At 44.1% G+C, this 17,347-nt stretch overlaps 1 protein-coding gene across 1 annotated transcript in view; it reads right to left on the reverse strand.

The window, feature by feature from the left end:
• Nucleotides 1-3,081: 3,081 nt before the first annotated feature.
• Nucleotides 3,082-17,347, reverse strand: part of SERINC5 (serine incorporator 5) — a 122,499-nt gene continuing 108,233 nt past the window's right edge. Inside the window, exons 9-12 of the mRNA XM_023214946.2 lie at nucleotides 15,100-15,166; nucleotides 11,413-11,452; nucleotides 10,254-10,398; nucleotides 3,082-7,990 (exon numbers count right to left, since the gene is read on the reverse strand). Coding sequence (XP_023070714.2) covers nucleotides 7,843-7,990; nucleotides 10,254-10,398; nucleotides 11,413-11,452; nucleotides 15,100-15,166 — 400 coding nt within the window. The 3' untranslated portion in view covers nucleotides 3,082-7,842. The remainder of the gene's footprint in view (nucleotides 7,991-10,253; nucleotides 10,399-11,412; nucleotides 11,453-15,099; nucleotides 15,167-17,347) is intronic.

Below are 17,347 nucleotides of genomic sequence, written 5' to 3' on the forward strand. Positions count from 1 at the left end.
AAAAAAAAAGCAAATGACGTATTCAGAGTCAGAAAGTAGGATTATGGTTGCACAGGAGAGGGGAAGGGGGAACAGGGAGTTCTTTCATGAGTTGTTTTGCAAATTGAAAAGCGTTCTGGAGATTGGCTGCAAAACAATGTGAACGTACTATGCACTTCATACTACTCAACTGTACACCTAAAAATGGTTAAGCGCCGAGTGTGGTGGCTCACACCTGTAATCCCAGCACTTTGGGAGGCCAAGAGAGAAGGCTCACTTGAGGGTAGGAGTTCAAGACCATCCTGGGCAACAGAGACACCCCGTGTCTACAAAAATTTTTTAAATGAGCCAGGCATAGCGGTGCACACCTGTAGCCCCAAGCCTTTGGGAGGCTGAGGTGGAACAATCGCTTGAGCTCAGGAGCTGGAGGGTGCAGTGAGCTATGATCACACCACTACACTCCAGCCTAGGCAAGAGACCTCGTCTCAAAAAAACAAAAAAATGCTTTACTCCAATTCTCATATTCAGGACAGGGTGTCACACTAGCATAAGGGCAGGAAAAAGGAAGTGTGGTCCACAGGAGCTTTCAGAGGAAGAAGACAAGCTTGGGGTTTCATGTTTATATTCTCAACAATTAGCACAACAATGGGAAAAGGAATATCTTTTTGGTGCTGGGAAAACTGAATATCCACATGTTGAAGAATGAAATTAGACCTTTATTTCATACCATATTCAAAAATCAACCTACAATGAATTAAAGACTTAGCTGTTAAAACCTGAAACTAAAACTAGGTAACAAAAATGTAAACAAATAAGATTACATCAAACTAAAAAGCTTCTGCATAGCAAAGGAAACAACAAAGTTAGGAGACAACCTACAGCATCGGAGAAAATGCTTGCAAACTTAACATCTGATAAGGGGTTAATATTTAAGATATACAAGAAACTCAAAACTGCTCAATAGCAAGAAAACAAACAACCCACTTAAAAAGTGGACAAAGGAACTGAATAGGCATTTCTCAAAAGACATACAAATGACCGATATATGAAAAAGTGCTCAAGTCAGGCTGGGCGGGGTGGCTCGCGCCCGTTATTCCAGCACTTTGGGAGGCCGAGGCAGGCAGATCACTTAAGGTCAGGAGTTCCAGACCAGCCTGGCCAACATGGCGAAACCATCTCCACCCAAAAAATACAACCGGGCACTGTGACACGCGCCTGCAACCCCAGCTACTCATGAGGTTGAGGTGGGATAATCACTTGAACCTGGAGGCTGATGGAGGTTGCAGTGAGCTGACATCATGCCACTGTACTCCAGCTGGGGTGACAGAGTGAGAACCTGTCTCAAAAAAAAAAAAAAAAAAACCAAAAACCTGCAAGTAGAACTACCATACGATCCAACAATCCCACTAATGGGTATATATCCAAAGGGAATGACATCAGTATGTCAAAGAGATATCCACACCCCTATGTTCACTGTAGCATTATTCACAATGGCCAAGATATAGAATCAACCCAAGTGTCCACAAATGAATATATAAAGAAAATGTGGCAAGGTGCAGTGGCTCACGCCTGTAATCCCAGCACTTTGGGAGGCTGAGGTTGGCGGATCATGAGGTCAGGAGTTAGAGACCAGCCTGGCCAACATGGTGAAACCCTGTCTCTACTAAAAATACAAAAACTAGCCTGGTGTGGTGTGGCCATCTGTAGTCCCAGCTGCTACTCGGGAAGCTGAGGCAGGAAAATTGCCTTGAACCCAGGAGGCAGAGGTTGCAGTGAGCTGAGATCGTGCCACTGCACTCCAGCCTGGTTGACAGAGCAAGACTCTAAGTCAAAAAAAAAAAAAAAAAAAAAAAAGTGAGCTGGGCGCAGTGGCTCACGTCTGTAATCCATGCACTTTGGGAGGCTGAGGCAGGATGATTGCTTGAGGTCAGGGCAACATAGTGAGACCCTATCTCTACAAAAAATACAAAAATTAGTCGGGCTTGGTGTTGCACTCTGTGGTCCCAGCTGCTCGGCAGGCTGAGGCAGGAGGATTGCTTGAGTCCAAGAAGTCAAAGCCAAAATAAGCCATGATCACACCACTGTACTCCAGCCTGGGTGACAGAGTGAGACTCTGCCTCAAACAAAAAAAAAAAAAAAAAAAAAAAAAAGAAAAGTGGCATATATACACAACAGAATAAAAAACTCAGCCTCAAAAAAAAGGAACTCCTGTAACATGCAACAACTTGGAGGAACCTAGAGGACACGGTTAAGTGAAAAAAGCCAGGCACAAAAAGACAAATACTTCGTGATTTTACTGATCCATGAAATCTTAAAAAGTCAAACTTCGTAAGTTTGACTTAAGAGATGCTGAGTGTAAAGGTGGCTACTAGGGACTGGAGGTGTGGGATTGGGTAAGGGGGAGTTCAGGGTGATGTTCGTCAAAGAACACAAAATACCAGCAAGAAAGAATAAGTTCAGATCTACTGTGTAACATGGTGATTAGTTAGGAAACTTGCACTACCTTAAAAATTCTGAGAGTAGGCTGAGTGCGGTGGCTCACGCCTGTAATCCCAGCAGTTTGGGAGGCTGAGGTGGGCGGATCACCTGTGGTCAGGAGTTCAAGACCAGCCTGGCCAACATAGCGAAACCCCATCTCTACTAAAGATACAAAAATTACCTGGGCATGGTGGCACATGCGTGTAATCCCAGCCACTCGGGAGGCTGAGGCAGGAGAATCGCTTGAGCCTGGGAGGCAGTGGTTGCAGTGAGCTGAGATCACACCACTGCACCCCAGCCTGGGTGACGGAGCAAGACTCTCTCTCAAAAAAAAAAAAAAAAAAAAATTACTGTGAGACTTTTAAATGTTCTCAGCGCAAAAACATGAGGTAATACATGTGCTAATTAGCATGATTTGGTTATTCCTGAATATATACATATTTCAAAACATCATGTTGCACACCACAGATATGTACCTTTTATTTGTCAATTAAAGGATCAGCATATACTCCATGAAACTTAAGAGAGACCTCATTAACATCTGAAGGCAACATCTCTGCAAAACAACTAACTTGAGTACTTTAATTATATATGTATCTAGCAGAAGAGAAAAAACCAACATAGTTTTAATTTCAAATTTTATTAAAGTACAGAGTTAACAAGTTTTGAGTTTTTTACATAGGAAAAGCCTAGTCAATTCAGATGCTTTATAGAAAAATTAAAAAACAAATAGAAGTCCATGACTAAAGGGGGAAAATAACTTTCAAAAGTTACCAAAATTCTAATCATATCAGAGACAATTATAAATTTCAAACAGTAGATTTACTAGACATATTGCATTTTCAAATTCTAACGTAGCAAAACGTAACCACATAATTTGGCTACAGCTAATCGTTTCAGAAAAGTTTAAAAAATTAGCAAAGTTGTATCTATAAAACTTCTGTAGTTTTCTTTTTGCAAAGTAAAAAAGGCTTAAATCTTTAATAAAGGAAAACAAAACAATCCTCTTAAATTTCTTATAAATAGCTCTCGAGACATATATTACGCATCTGCTGTAATCTTTCTTTACCTGAGAGAACGTCCCAGGATCCTTTATCCCAAAGGATTACCTTAAAGAATTCTTCCATCATTTTGCTCATGTGAATATGATTAAACTCCTATAGAAGTGGATTGGGACATATGCATTCTTAATCTGCCCTTTCCCATTTGTTTCTTTCTGAGAGGATTTTGCTTAAGGAAAAAAAAAAAAAGCTCTTTGGTAAAGGCCAAATATTTCAGCCTTTCAAAATGACTGCCTCTGTGGAAGATTTGTTGAGGAAGAAGAAAAAAGAGAGAGAGAGAGAAAGGTCTAAACATCTGTGTGAACAGCTCTCCAGTCCTGTGAAGTCAAAGGCCCAACATTACAGAGCACACCTCTGCCTGAAATGCAAAACTAAGTTAACTAGCAAGTTACAGAAAATAGCCTTCAGAAAATTCCACAGGCCAAGTGGCTCCTGCATTGTCCCTGAAGGAGGGCCCATGTTCTTTCCGGGTGTGTAAGGTTTTACTAAGTTCAAGGTTTGTCCCTTCTTAGTTGTAGGTTGGGTCCTCTTTCACTTCCAAGAGGTATAGGATACTAGAGTACACCAAATGAAACACTATTTAGAAAGGCAATAAAGGGAGGGTAAAAGCCTAGGCAGCTTAAATACAGGCTCTGGAATTTCCTTCAGAGGAAGGTGAAGCACCAATGATGGCAAAAATTAAATAAATACATCATCTTAAAAAGGCAGAGGGTAGGCTGCGTGCAGTGGTTTATGCCTGTAATCCCAGCACTTTGGGAAGCCAAGGCAGGCACATTGCTTGAGCTCAGTTTTGAGACCAGCCTGGACAACCCCATCTCTACAAAAAAATAAAAACTGGCCAGCTGTGACGGCGCAAACCTGTGGTCTCAGCTACTTGGGAGGTGGTCCTTGAGCCCAGGAGGTCAAGCCTGCCATGAGTCAAGATCATGTCACTGCACTCCAGCCTGGGTGACAGAGTGAGCCCGTCTCCAAAAAAAAATTAAAAAAAAGGCCGAGGGTGACAATTTTGGCATGGGGTGGGAAATTAACATTACACTGAGGTTACTCATAATGAAGGATCTTCTGAGGAATCAGAAATAAACAATGTTGTATGGAAACAGAACCCCAAAACCCCAATAACTCCACCCTCCCCACAGCCCACCCCCACTCTATCTCCCCTTCAAAGAGGCTCCAAATACCTCTGGCAAACAATTTCTTCAGACAAAATGAAGAAGCTTTTTGCCCAAGAAACTGTGGGCAAAAATAAAACTAACCAATGAGTATTTTAAAAAAGCTAGACCCAGTAAAGACGTGGTTGGGTTTCTGAAGGCTTATGATGGAAATAGTCTCTAGTCTCCAGTCAGGTAACATGCCTCAGTATGACACTCCCATAAAAACCCCCACCCCCCTGCCACCCACTTAGTGTTTTTACTCATAAAAATGAGGGGAAAACTTTTCTACATCAGACAAATGACACAGAGGAAATATTCACATGCAGCTTTAAAAAATCCTCTTCACCTGTCATCCCTAAACGTGTCTGACCAGCAGCTTCTGGGAATATACTCTTTAAGTCATGTACAAAAAGGTGTAGGAAGCAAATGTCTATTATTTTTAAAAGATATCAGTGAGTTAATCAAATTAACACCATTGTTAGAGCAACTCAAAGCCATTGGCACAATGTTTCCAGTTTCTTAAATCACAATTGCACAAAACTATAGGTTCTTTAAATCCAGGAATGTTGACTCCTTGCCTGAGAATTGTATATCACAATTAATAACCATTAACGTTAACTTTGCATTGATAGTCCCTCATCCTCAGATACATCCACATCTCTTTTGTTCATCCAGATACACGTGCTAACATTTTCAGCTGAGAATAAAATTCAGAGCAACTGTAACTCTTCCTCCTGCATCAGACCAACCAGCAGAAGGGAACGGGATGTCACAAACCAGATTCACGCATCTGGAAAACGTAGGGTGTCTGGGCTGGCTCCAGAAGGAAGTGACGAGGGCCTTCCACCAGCCACACTCCCTTGCTTGGGCTTCCCTGAGCTGCTTTCTGCAGAGGAAAGGGCCAGCCACGGCCAGCCAAGGAATCCAAGGCCTTGTCAGCTCGACCTTGACTGGGCATAAGGTCAGTTTCTCAAATCACACCAGCTGGCAGCCAGACCCAGTCAAGAAGACAAAGTAAAGGCTCTGCTAGACCTCAGCAGGAGGAAAACAATGAAACTAGTCACAATACTGCCCGGGCCCCTGATCTGCCTCTCCTCAGGGTGTTTCCTAAAGACAACCCCCAAGGCCCTAGGCCACTGCAACACAGCTACTGTGTATGACACACAGCCCCACTCCCTGAGCCCATTCTTGGCCCACGGAGCTCCTGTACCCTAACTGGTTCCCCGAGGAACCAGTTAGCCTTTCATTTTGCAACTTCAGATCAATCTTTGAACTGCTAAGTACAGAGTTCCTGCCCTACAAAAGGAAATTTAATGGAGGTTACAAAACAAGGCTCTCTTAACCACACACACAGATGGAGTGCCTTTTGAAACTGAATCTCAAACACTCTAAGTAGGGAAAGTTCTAAAGGAATTCATCCCCTGTAATTTGTTTCCCCATGGGTTTTCTTGGGAGAAGGGCAAAGGAATGAATAGAAAGAATTTCACTAATTTCACCACCAGCATTTTGGCACACGGAAGCTCAGCTTAGGTGGCACTCAATTCTGCCCAACTCATACAGTAGAGCACAGAAAAAAATGACTAGGCTGAGCCTTTTATTCTTAGATCCTCACTTCCAGAGAGCTCGAGAAGATTCTTTTCATCCCGAATGAAATTCTAACAGGAGTTTCCAGCAAGTAAACCTTTTCCCTGCCTGAGAACATCAACACTGAAAATAGGCATCATCTTGGGTAGCTGCCAAAAGTCACGTTTCTGTATTACTTTACAAGTATGTATTTTGGAAATTCCTGTGCAGTGTGATCTCGGCTCACTGCAACCTCCGCCTCCCGGGTTCAAGTGATTCTCATGCCCCAGCCTCCAAGTAGCTGGGATTACAGGCACACGCTACCATGCCCGGCTAGTTTTTCTCTTTTTAGTAGAGACGGGGTTTCACTGTGTTAGCCAGGCTGGTCTTGAACTCCTGACCTCAAGTGATCCACCTGCCTCTGCCCACCTCTCTTTAAGTATATTCAGCCACTCCCACACGTTGCCTAACAGGCTTCCTCTGGTCAGCGTGTCTGAGATCCTCACCTCAGAAATTCTCACGTTAGCAAATCTACTCCAAGGATGCCAGAATGAACCTGAACGGTATGGTCACATTACAGATCCAGAACACAAAACGTCTTCTGCTTTTACAGTTTCAAAGGCCTCAAGATGGAGAAGAAACTGAGGGGCTGGCCTCAACACCTGAAAGAGCAGTGCATGCAGCGGGCTTCAACACGAAGCAGCTTTTCAGTTAAGGTCCTAAAAGTATTATCATTATCAACAGCACAAGAAAGAATGATAGCCCTCCGTTGCTTAGGCAAAGAAAACAACATGAATCTTGTTCTATAACAGTGTGAATAACACCATAAATAAGCGCCGTACTTATTGCGGTAACTCGGATCAGGTAGTGATAATACGGTGGAGAACCACGTAGGGGGTGACCAGGCAAATTGTGCTTTTTCACATTATTACAAAGACGGGGGACCCAGAAAAGATGCGACCTTGGGGAAGGGTGCAGGCAGAGAGTGAAGTCTGTGATTCCCAGCATCACAACCTCAAAAGGAGATGTTTAGGGGCCATGAGGAGGCAGCACTGAGGGTACAGTTGAAAAGCAGGTGCCACCTCTTGCACCCTATAAATACCAGGGGCCCTGCAGGCTGAGTCCTGTCCTCAAAGCCGCCTGGGGACAAGGCTCTAAGAGGCGGAAGTGAGTGAGAGGGGTCTGGATTCTGTTAGGGGCTGGGGACTCAAGATTTTGGCATATTTTCTATTCCAAGGATGAGAATGACTGGCCACACAAGGTATTTCACAGGTATCCCTGTGAAAAGATGCTGTCTCCCAAATTCTATTTTGGCAAAAACATGCAGAAGGAAGTCAACATAACCGGTATCCACTTTCTAGGGGTAAGATATTTCAACCGTGATCAGTTTGGTTGAAAATTTCAATTCCTTTGGGACAAACTGGTAGTTTCTTTTTGAATTTCAAAAGAAAAAAGTTAATCAGGAGATTTTTTTTTTTTTTTTCCTCACAGCCTTTTCAGACCCACTCAGGCACAGGGCGCCAGTCCCTGCTTAACTCCCGGGGACACTGTTCAAACGATGGCACTTTCCAGGCTGTAGGCCAGCAAAGCCCAGGGGACCGCTGATATCGTCACACAGAGAACTCCCGGGTGGGGCAGCAGAGGGGAGCGACCAGCGTACACAGGTACAACAGCACGCATATCCAGCAGGAGGCCATCTTGACCCAGAAGATGGACCAGCTCCCGCTGAAGAAGCTCTCGATGTTGGCACTTTCGTAGCTGTGGAAACAAGAGACCCAGCCGCGGTCAAAGCAGGTACGTACTGAGATACAATTCACTAATTCACATCCATTTGTAATGTACAACTCAACGGCTTTTAATGCATTCATACACAGACTTGTGCTACCATCAACACAACCCATTTCCAAACATTCTCATAAAGAAACCATGCACCCCTTAGGTGCTCTCCCCTTCCCCATGGCCCCTGGGCCCATCCCCGGCATTCACCAATCTACTTTCTGTCTCTATGGATTTGCCTATTCCAGACAGTTGATATAAAAGGAATCACATGGCCTCTTGTGTGTGGCTTTTTTGCCTCACGTACCATTTCCAAGTTTCAGCCATGTGGTAGCATGTGTCAGTCCTTCATTCCTTTTTATTGCTAACTAGTATCTTATTGTATGGATGGAGCACATTTTGTTGTATGCAGTCACCAGGTGATGGTCATTTGGGATGTTTCCCCTTTTTGACTATCACAATTGATGCTGGTATGAACATCCCTATGTAAGTTTTGTGGACCTAGTTTTCTTTTTGTCTTAGGTACACGCTCAGGAGTGGAAGAGCTGGATTACATTGTAACTCAATGTTTAATTGTTTAAGGAGCTGCCAAACTCTTTTCCAAAGTAGATTTCACATTCAAACCAGCAATGTAAGAGGGTTCCAATTTCTCCACTTCCTCGACATTTGTTATTATCTGCCTTTTTAATTATAGCTTTCTCCATCTTTTCTTAAGCTTCCCAAGCCAAAAGTTCCCAGCAGTTCCCACAGCATCACTGGGAAGCATTAAAGCTCCCTTCTCTCCTCCTTCAGGAAGAATCTCTCCACTCACTGTCCTTGAAACCACCACTCCCACCACCCCTACCCCAATTCCCTTTGCTCATTTCATTTTTCTCCCCAATACTCATCACCATCTAACACACCATATTTGACTTGGGTCATAGTCTGTCTCTCCCGCTAGACTACAAACCCTGCCTCCTAGAACCGTGTGGCACATAGGAGCCACTTGCACATCTGTTGAATGAATGATAAAAAGAAGTACAATGAGCCTACATGTCTAAGCTTAACTTAGCAGTCAAACAAATTATGATACAACCGAAGCTGTGGACCTGCAGCAAAAGTATGAACCTCTGTGTAGTGACAGGGAAGGTCAGGTCAATCATGTACTGCCAAGTTAAAAAAAAAAAAAAAAAAAAAGCCTCCGGGGAAAACACGTACAATGACATTTACATAAAAAAAAAAAATTAGCCGGGTGCGGTGGCTCATGCCTGTAATCTCAGCACTTTGGGAGGCCAAGGTGGGTGGATCACAAGGTCAGGAGTTCAAGACCAGCCTGGCCAATATGGTGAAATCCCATCTCTACTAAAAACAAAACCAAAAAAATTAGCCAGCGTGGTAGCAGTGCCTGTAGTTCCAGCTACTAGAAAGGCTGAGGCAAGAGAATCACTTGAACCCAGGGGCGGAGGTTACAGTGAGCCAAGATTGCACCACTGCACTCCAGTCTGGGTGACAGAGCAAGACTCCATCTAAAAAAAAAAAAAAAAAATTACGTAGGTTTATAAATGCACGGAAAAGGAATACACATCCTAGCAGTGGTTATCTGTGTGGGTGGAGTAGAGGTGGGTGGGGGTACCACATTGTTACTTTTCATAATTACGCATTTAGTTGGTATTTTACAAAAAGATGTTTCCAACTTTTGTGATGAAAATGAAGAAAAATGGGGAAGAAGATATACAAAATTTGAAGTAGAAAAAAAGGGATATTTTCTCTTTCTGAAAGGCAGATGAATGCTTAGGAATTCCCATTTTTCCTCCATTACCATGTTTTCCAGACTGTCCATATAGAGCTAACCTTCCATTTTCTTAAAGTTGCCATAGCATCACCAGTTTCCAGGGTTAGAACATACCCGTCCACTGTTAAAACTCGGAACTCGCTTATAATCCCAGCACTTTGGGAGGCCAAGGCAGGTGGATTACTTGAGGTCCGGAGTTCAAGACCAGCCTGGCCAACATGGTGAAACCCCGTCTCTACTAAAAATACAAAAATTAGCTAGGCATAGTGGCACGTGCATGTAATCCCAGCTACTCGGGAGGCTGAGGCACAAGAATCGCTTGAACCCGGGAGACAGAGGTTGCAGTGAGCCACGATTGTGCCACTGCACTCCACCTGGGCAATGCAGTGAGCTTCTTTGCAAACAAACAAACATGAACAGCACTTAACTCTTAAGACTTCGCTTCAAAAATACCTAAGCAAATGGGCCACTCACTTGAACCAGTTGGTGACGGTCATCATCACATACAGGGAAGCCAGGAAAAACACAAAGTGGAAGTAGGAGTAGATGTAGACGGTGCCTTTCTTCTCGTCATAAATGACCCGTGGTCCCTCCTTCCCCTGCTGCTGCTCTTCAGTATCTGTGAAGCACAAAGGGAGCCCAGGCTCAGGGAGTGAATGTGTGTGTTTACCATTCAGCAAAGCCACACTTGCTAATTCTACAGGGCTGTCAAGAGAAAAGATGCCAGAAAGCCATCTGTACCCTCTGGCAACTTCAATTTGTGCCCTAAGCACAAAACCCCCACCCCACCCTAGCAACTTCCATAATAGGAAGAGTTACCTAATGCCACATTTATTTTTATTTATTTATTTTTTGAGATGGAGTTTTGCTCTTTTTGCCCAGGCTGGAGTACAGTGGTGCCATCATGGGTCCCTACAACCTCTGCCTCCCAGGTTCAAGACATTCTCCTGTCTCAGCCTCCCGAGTAGCTGGGATTACAGGCGCACGCCACCACGCCAGGCTAATTTTGTATTGTTTTTTAGTAGAGACAGGGTTTCACCATGTTGGCCAGGCTCGTCTCAAACTCCTGACCTCAGGTGATCCACCCGCCTCAACCTCCCAAAGTGCTGGGATTACAGGCATAAACCATTGCGCCTGGTCTGCCACATTTATTTTAACAGAAAGAGAACCCTTAAAAACCTTAAAGACATAAAACTTACTATAAGCTTTGCAGAAACTGAGAGAGAGTAAAACAAGAATTAGTTCTTAAGCCCTTGGAATCCTCCAGTCCAAGAAGGAAAGTAAAGTGAAGGAATGAAATGGCCCCAAAATAAGGTATCAGGACCTCTTGGTATTTTCCAAATCATTCCTTTTTTTAAAATGTGCTTTCTGATTCTCTAAAGCTCACTGTATAATTTAACTTACATATAAACCAAAATTTGGACTGATTCTCCCTACCAGAATAACACAAACTAAACTCAGCTATCCTTCAGGAAGAATGTGAAAAGTATAAGTATATAAGCAGTCAATCAGCTTTAGAATAAGTTTCCCCTTACTATTCAAGTTATTTGTGTCTGAATCCCAAATGACAACAGATTAGAGCTATAGGACTGCAGTGTCACACAGATGCAAAGAATAAAAGTACTCTGCTTACCCTCTCCACCAGGACTGAAGCAAAAACAACAGCGGGCTATCTGTAAAAGCAAAAGCAACAGTCAGACGGCTTGTGTTCTATTTCTAGTCCACCTCAGTAAGGCAGCAGTAACCCTTATCTGAACAACCTCCCAGGCCCTGAATTGCATGTATCCCTTCAAAAGATGTGGACTGTTCTTTCCCAGGTATGCTGGGTGTTGGTGACAGGAAACACCATGGAGGGAGATGTGCCAGAGATCCTCATCCATGGACTTGGTACTTGTTCCTGCTACCATGAATGCTGGCAGCAGAGCCTTGAGACAGCAGCTACTTTACCCTTCTTGGGTAACCGCCATGGAATGGCTGATCACAGGAGGGGTAAAGGCTGTGCCATCATGGCCCCTGGGGTTAGGGAGGCTTTGTCCAGCTGCACTGTCCTTCAACTTCACCCTCTGCCCAATTTTGCCTCCTTCCCCTTCTCCCTCCACATGTGCTGATTTTTAATAAATATCCCTCAACCTCTGCTTCTGGAGAACTTAATGTGAAACCCAATGAATATGACAAGAGCCCCACTCCCCCGGCATTCCCTTCTCGTGCTTTGCCTTCAGTGCTATTTCATTAAGTCCTCTTTGACCTTTGTATTGGGCTTATTATTATCCTGCATACAGCTGAGGAAACTGGGGTCAGGCAGGTTAACTGACCAAAGTCACCAAACTAGCTTAGTGACAGAGCTGGGACAGACGAATGCAGGATGGGGACGCCAAGATCCATGATTCACAGTAGGTAACACGTGGTGTCTAGGAGCTTGGTGAAGCCGGTAGAATCTGAAATAGTAAAGCGAAGGAATCTGGAAGCAGCCTACCCATGTTTCCTATCAAAATCAAGCTATTGCATGGGCCGTGGACAGGGATGGAGGGAATGCTTGCCTTTGAAGCATCTCTGCTACCTTGTGAATTTTTTTTATCATTATTTCTTTTCTTTTCTTTTCTTTTTTTTTTTTTTTTGAGATGGAGTTTCGCTCTTATTGCCCAGGCTGGAGTGCAGTGGCACGACCTTGGCTCACTGTAAACTCTGCCTCTCGGGTTCAAGCAATTCTCCTGCCTCAGCCTCCTGAGTAGCTGGGATTACAGACATGTGCCACCACACCTGGTTAATTTTGTATTTTTAGTAGAGACAGGGTTTCTCCATGTTGGTCAGGTTGGTCTCGAACTCCACGCCTCAGGTGATCTGCCCGCCTCGGCCTCTCAAAGTGCTGGGATTACAGGCGTGAGCCACCGCGCCCAGCCATTATTTCTTACCTACTCAAAACAATAAACTTAATTTTTAAAAATCAGGTTATGTGTATTCCCAGCTATTTGGGAGGCTGAGGGAGGAAGACTGCTTAAGCCTATGAGTTTGAGGCTGCAGTAAGCTGTGATCCCACCACTGCACTCCAGCCTGGGTGACAGAGGCCCTGTCTCAAAATAAAATAAAATAAAATAAAATAAAAAGAAAAGAAAAAAAGTACGTGATTTCAGAAAGACTCTGGTAAACAGAGTACGAAGACTGCCTGGGAAGTGCGGTGCCCTTAGCACTTTGGGGCTGAAGATATTTCAACTACAAAGAACAGAGAGCCAAGGATGAGAATATGAGAGCTTGAGCCTTCATCTCATTTGTATATCAAGGCCAAGCCCTTGTTTCCCTGCTTGGCAAGGAAACCTTTAACAGAGGTATTAGCCTTAACAGGAGCTTGGATTAAGTGGCATGGTCTAAAAACCGCTAATTCATTCAGTGGGCCCAAGACACGGTATGCTGAGGTCTTAGTTCTTTTGAAGCTCAAGTTACTGTAAGAAACCATGAACTCTCACTTTCGAAGTTGTATCCTGTGAAATGTGATGCAGGAGAGCGAACCAACTTCCATCCTGCATGCTCTCCAGTTCAGAAGGAAACACTAGGACATTTTCCCTTGGACTGAGAAGAAAAACATCCTCTCTTAAATCTAACTTGGAGACTTGCTGTTCTTTGAGCTTGAACTCTGTACACAATAGGGACATTGAAACCATAACCATACAACCTCAGCAGGTGGCCACCTAGTCAATGGTGAGAACAAACACCCCTTCTACAGACCATTCTCTTCTGTATAACAGGCAGTAACCTATTCAAACTCAGCACACAGTTTTCTCCTTTGGGCAACAGAAAGGGTTGGAGAATGATGCTGGCAGACTGACAACCCTTCATAATGGCTCACTATCTCCAGGTCAGGTGCAAGAGAGACCATCCTATCCCCAGACACCCAGCTGCAGAGTGAAGTGCCCGTATCTGGACAGACACCAGGGCTTTTCCATCCACGGAAAGCTATTAGAACGCACGCAGTGGCCGGATGCCAGCTGCCCACAGTCAGCAGGAAGAACCAGGGTTCAGCAGCTCAGCTCCTGGGCAGCAGTGGTCAAGAACACAGACTCTGGGGCCAGAGTACACGGTTTACATTCTGGCAAATCAAAACCTGTGAGGCTTAAATGACTTCACTCTGCTGGTTTTCCCCTCTGTAAAATCGAGGTAATAGCATGTCACTGGGTTTTTATGAGGATTAAGTGAAATCACATAGGAAGAACTTAGAACAGTGCCTGGGACATAGCAAGTGCTGTAAGTCTTAGTCATGCTTGAACCCCTGGTTCTTTTCGTTCTTGGGTCACAGCTGAGTCCTTCCCTGGCTGCCTCCATCTGATTAGACCCTTCTGATGTTGGTAGATGAGAGCCCCAGAAAGACCTTTGCACAATTAAGAAAGTAACAGACATTTTGTTGACTGATAGGCACCTGCTGAACACCTGGAGGCGATGGATGTGCAGGCAACCAATGTATTGTTCATAACACTCTACCTGACAAAACGCCCACCTGATGGAACTGACATTCAGTTACACAAGTTAATGTATCTACCACGTTCAACAGCGTCAGGCAGAGCAGATACGGTTCCTTCCCTTTCCTCTCTCCTTCCTTCCAAACAGTTATTACATAATCTCACAGCCATGCTGTGTATGGAGGGCACAGACAAGTATGAAACAGGTGGATGGATCAGAAGTTAAAATAAAACCCACCCAGACCCCACTATGGCAAGGGAAGAGCGCAGGGTGCAGCCTCACAAGGTTACCTGAGCCTCTGGTTCGGGGCGGGTGGCAGGATGCCACCCAAAAGGCCAGCTTTCTTACAGAAAATCAAGAATGGACGGATTCATTTTAATCCCATAGCATACAAAGGAAAGCAGGAAAGCATTTATTTTTCCTTTTTCTTTTTTTTTTTTGAGTCGAAGTTTCACTCTATTGCCCACGCTGGAGTGCAGTGGTATGATCTTGGCTCACTGCAACCTCTGCCACCAGGGTTCAAGTGATTCTTGTGTCTCAGCCTCCCAAGTAGCTGGGAATGTACGTGTGAGCCACCACACCTGGTTAATTTTTGTATTTTTAGTAGAGATGGGGTTTCACCATGTTGGCCAGGCTGGTCTTGAACTCCTGACCTCAGGTGATCCACCCGCCTCGGCCTCCCAAAGTGCTGGGATTACAGGTGTGAGCCACCACACCCGGCCAGCATTTATTTTTCTATACAAAAATCTCTTTTTTCCCAAGCAGAAAAACAGGATCATGGAATGCAGATTGATTAAAGACACAAACACAAAAGGTCTTCCTGAGAAACGGATCTTCTGAGATGAAGCAGAACAGGAAAAGGAAATGAACTTACTTCCAATTCAGGAGCTGCATATCGCCCCTGCAGAGCGTCAGAACTCGATCTTGTTGTTGATGTCAAACTAAGAAACAAACAAAAAAGTCAGCTGGGCGTATTAACACGTTACAACACATGGAACGAAGGGGAAAGCTGGCTGGTCAGTGCTCTGACGAGAGCCGCAGTGTAACCTACCGTTCAGGTGACTTAAATCAAAGCAATGTATTTTAATATCTCTCCTTATTCCAAAATTGGCTGGCTGATTCTATATTGATATCATTTTACACGGATTGCATTAGATCATTTTATGCAAAGAAGTTTGTAGGTAGAGAAGTAAGATATCTTGGTTTTCAGTGTTGCTTTTTGCCTCTCCTCCCTCAAATGTTAGAATAGTTTTCTAATTTCACCTTCTCTTTCCCTCCCTTTGACTAGTCTTGCTTAGAGGGAATCAAAAGCAACGAACCCAGAGACGGCAACAGAAAGCAAGGGCGTGAAAGCAAAAGTCGCAGTTATTTACTGTGATAGCCTATAGCAGAACAAGGCTTGCTGTTTGGAAATGTAACAGAGTAGCAGTCAATGTAATAAAAAATTCTGCCTCTTCCCCGAGACCTAGAAAGGTAAAATGTTAGAAAATTTGCCTTGCATGGGGCAAAATAATTTATTTTTTCTGAAAACAAAAACAGGCCAGAGGTAGTGGCTCATGCCTGTAACACACTGAGAGGAAGGGGTGGGTGAGAGGATCGCTTGAGGCCAGGAGTTTGAGAAGAGTCTGGGCAACACAGCAAGACCTCGTCTCCACAAAACAAAAACACAGAACATTTTAAGCAAATAGAAATATATACCATACTTAGGGTTCCAGCTAACTTTAGAGATTGATTTAGCAAATATTTACTGAAGGCCCACTACGTGTCAGGCCCGATTCTAAGCACTGGGGACTCACTGACACAGGCAACAATCCTGCCATCAGGTAGCTTCTGAGCTGGCCTGACATGGGCAGGGCGTGTTGGTGCTCAAGAAGCTGGTCTGCTCATGGGAAGGTGGGACACACACTCATCTCAATCCAGCGAACCTCACGGAGCAACACTGCGCAATCTCATCCTCTTTCCCAAGGAGAGAAGAGATCAATGAGACAGAGATAAACAATAAAATGCTTTCCTCATACAGGAGCCACTGAGATCCAAGTTTGCTGCTTCTTTTGTGGTCCGCTCAAGCACAATAGCATCATTTTCATTTCTGCTTTGAAATGACGGATGCTAATCCAGGCCCACGCCACTCCACCTCCTGTGTGCCTGGTCAGACAAAGACAGAAACATCTCCCGGTGACTGCGCACCCAAGGAACACAACACCTGATCCGGCATGTAAGAGTGGCCTGGCTGGCAAAATTGACAAATGGGATCTAATTAAACTAAAGAGCTTCTGCACAGCAAAAGAAACTACCATCAGAGTGAACAGGCAACCTACAGAACGGGAGAAAATTTTTGCAATCTATCCATCTGACAAAGGGCCAATATCCAGAATCTACAAAGAACTTAAACAAATTCATAAGAAAAAAAATCAAACAACCCCATCAAAAAGTGGGCAAAGAATACGAACAGACACTTCTCAAAAGAAGACATTTATGCAGCCAACGGACACATGAAAAAATGCTCAGCATCACTGGCCATCAGAGAAATGCAAATCAAAACCACAATAAGATACCATCTCACACCAGTTAGAATGGCAATCATTAAAAAGTCAGGAAACAACAGATGCTGGAGAGGATGTGGAGAAATAGGAACACTTTTACACTGTTGGTGCGACTGTAAACTACTTCAACCATTGTGGAAGACAGTGTGGAGATTCCTCAAGGATCTAGAACTAGAAATACCATTTGACCCAGCCTTCCCATTACTGGGTATATATACCCAAAGGATTATAAATCATGCTGCTATAAAGACATACGCACATGTATGTTTATTGCAGCACTATTCACAATAGCAAATACTTGGAACCAACCCAAATGTCCATCAATGATAGACTGGATTAACAAAATGTGGCACATATATACCATGGAATACTATGCAGCCATAAAAAGGGATGAGTTCATGTCCTTTGTAGGGACACGGATAAAGCTGGAAACCATCATTTTGAGCAAACTATCGCAAGGACAGAATACCAAACACCGCGTGTTCTCACTCATAGGTGGAAACTGAACAATGAAAACACTTGGACACAGGGTGGGGGGGGGGCAACCCCCACCCTGGGGCCGGGGAGGGGGGAGGGGGG

This window comes from Piliocolobus tephrosceles, chromosome 4 (assembly GCF_002776525.5).
Source record: "Piliocolobus tephrosceles isolate RC106 chromosome 4, ASM277652v3, whole genome shotgun sequence".
NCBI lineage: Eukaryota > Metazoa > Chordata > Mammalia > Primates > Cercopithecidae > Piliocolobus > Piliocolobus tephrosceles.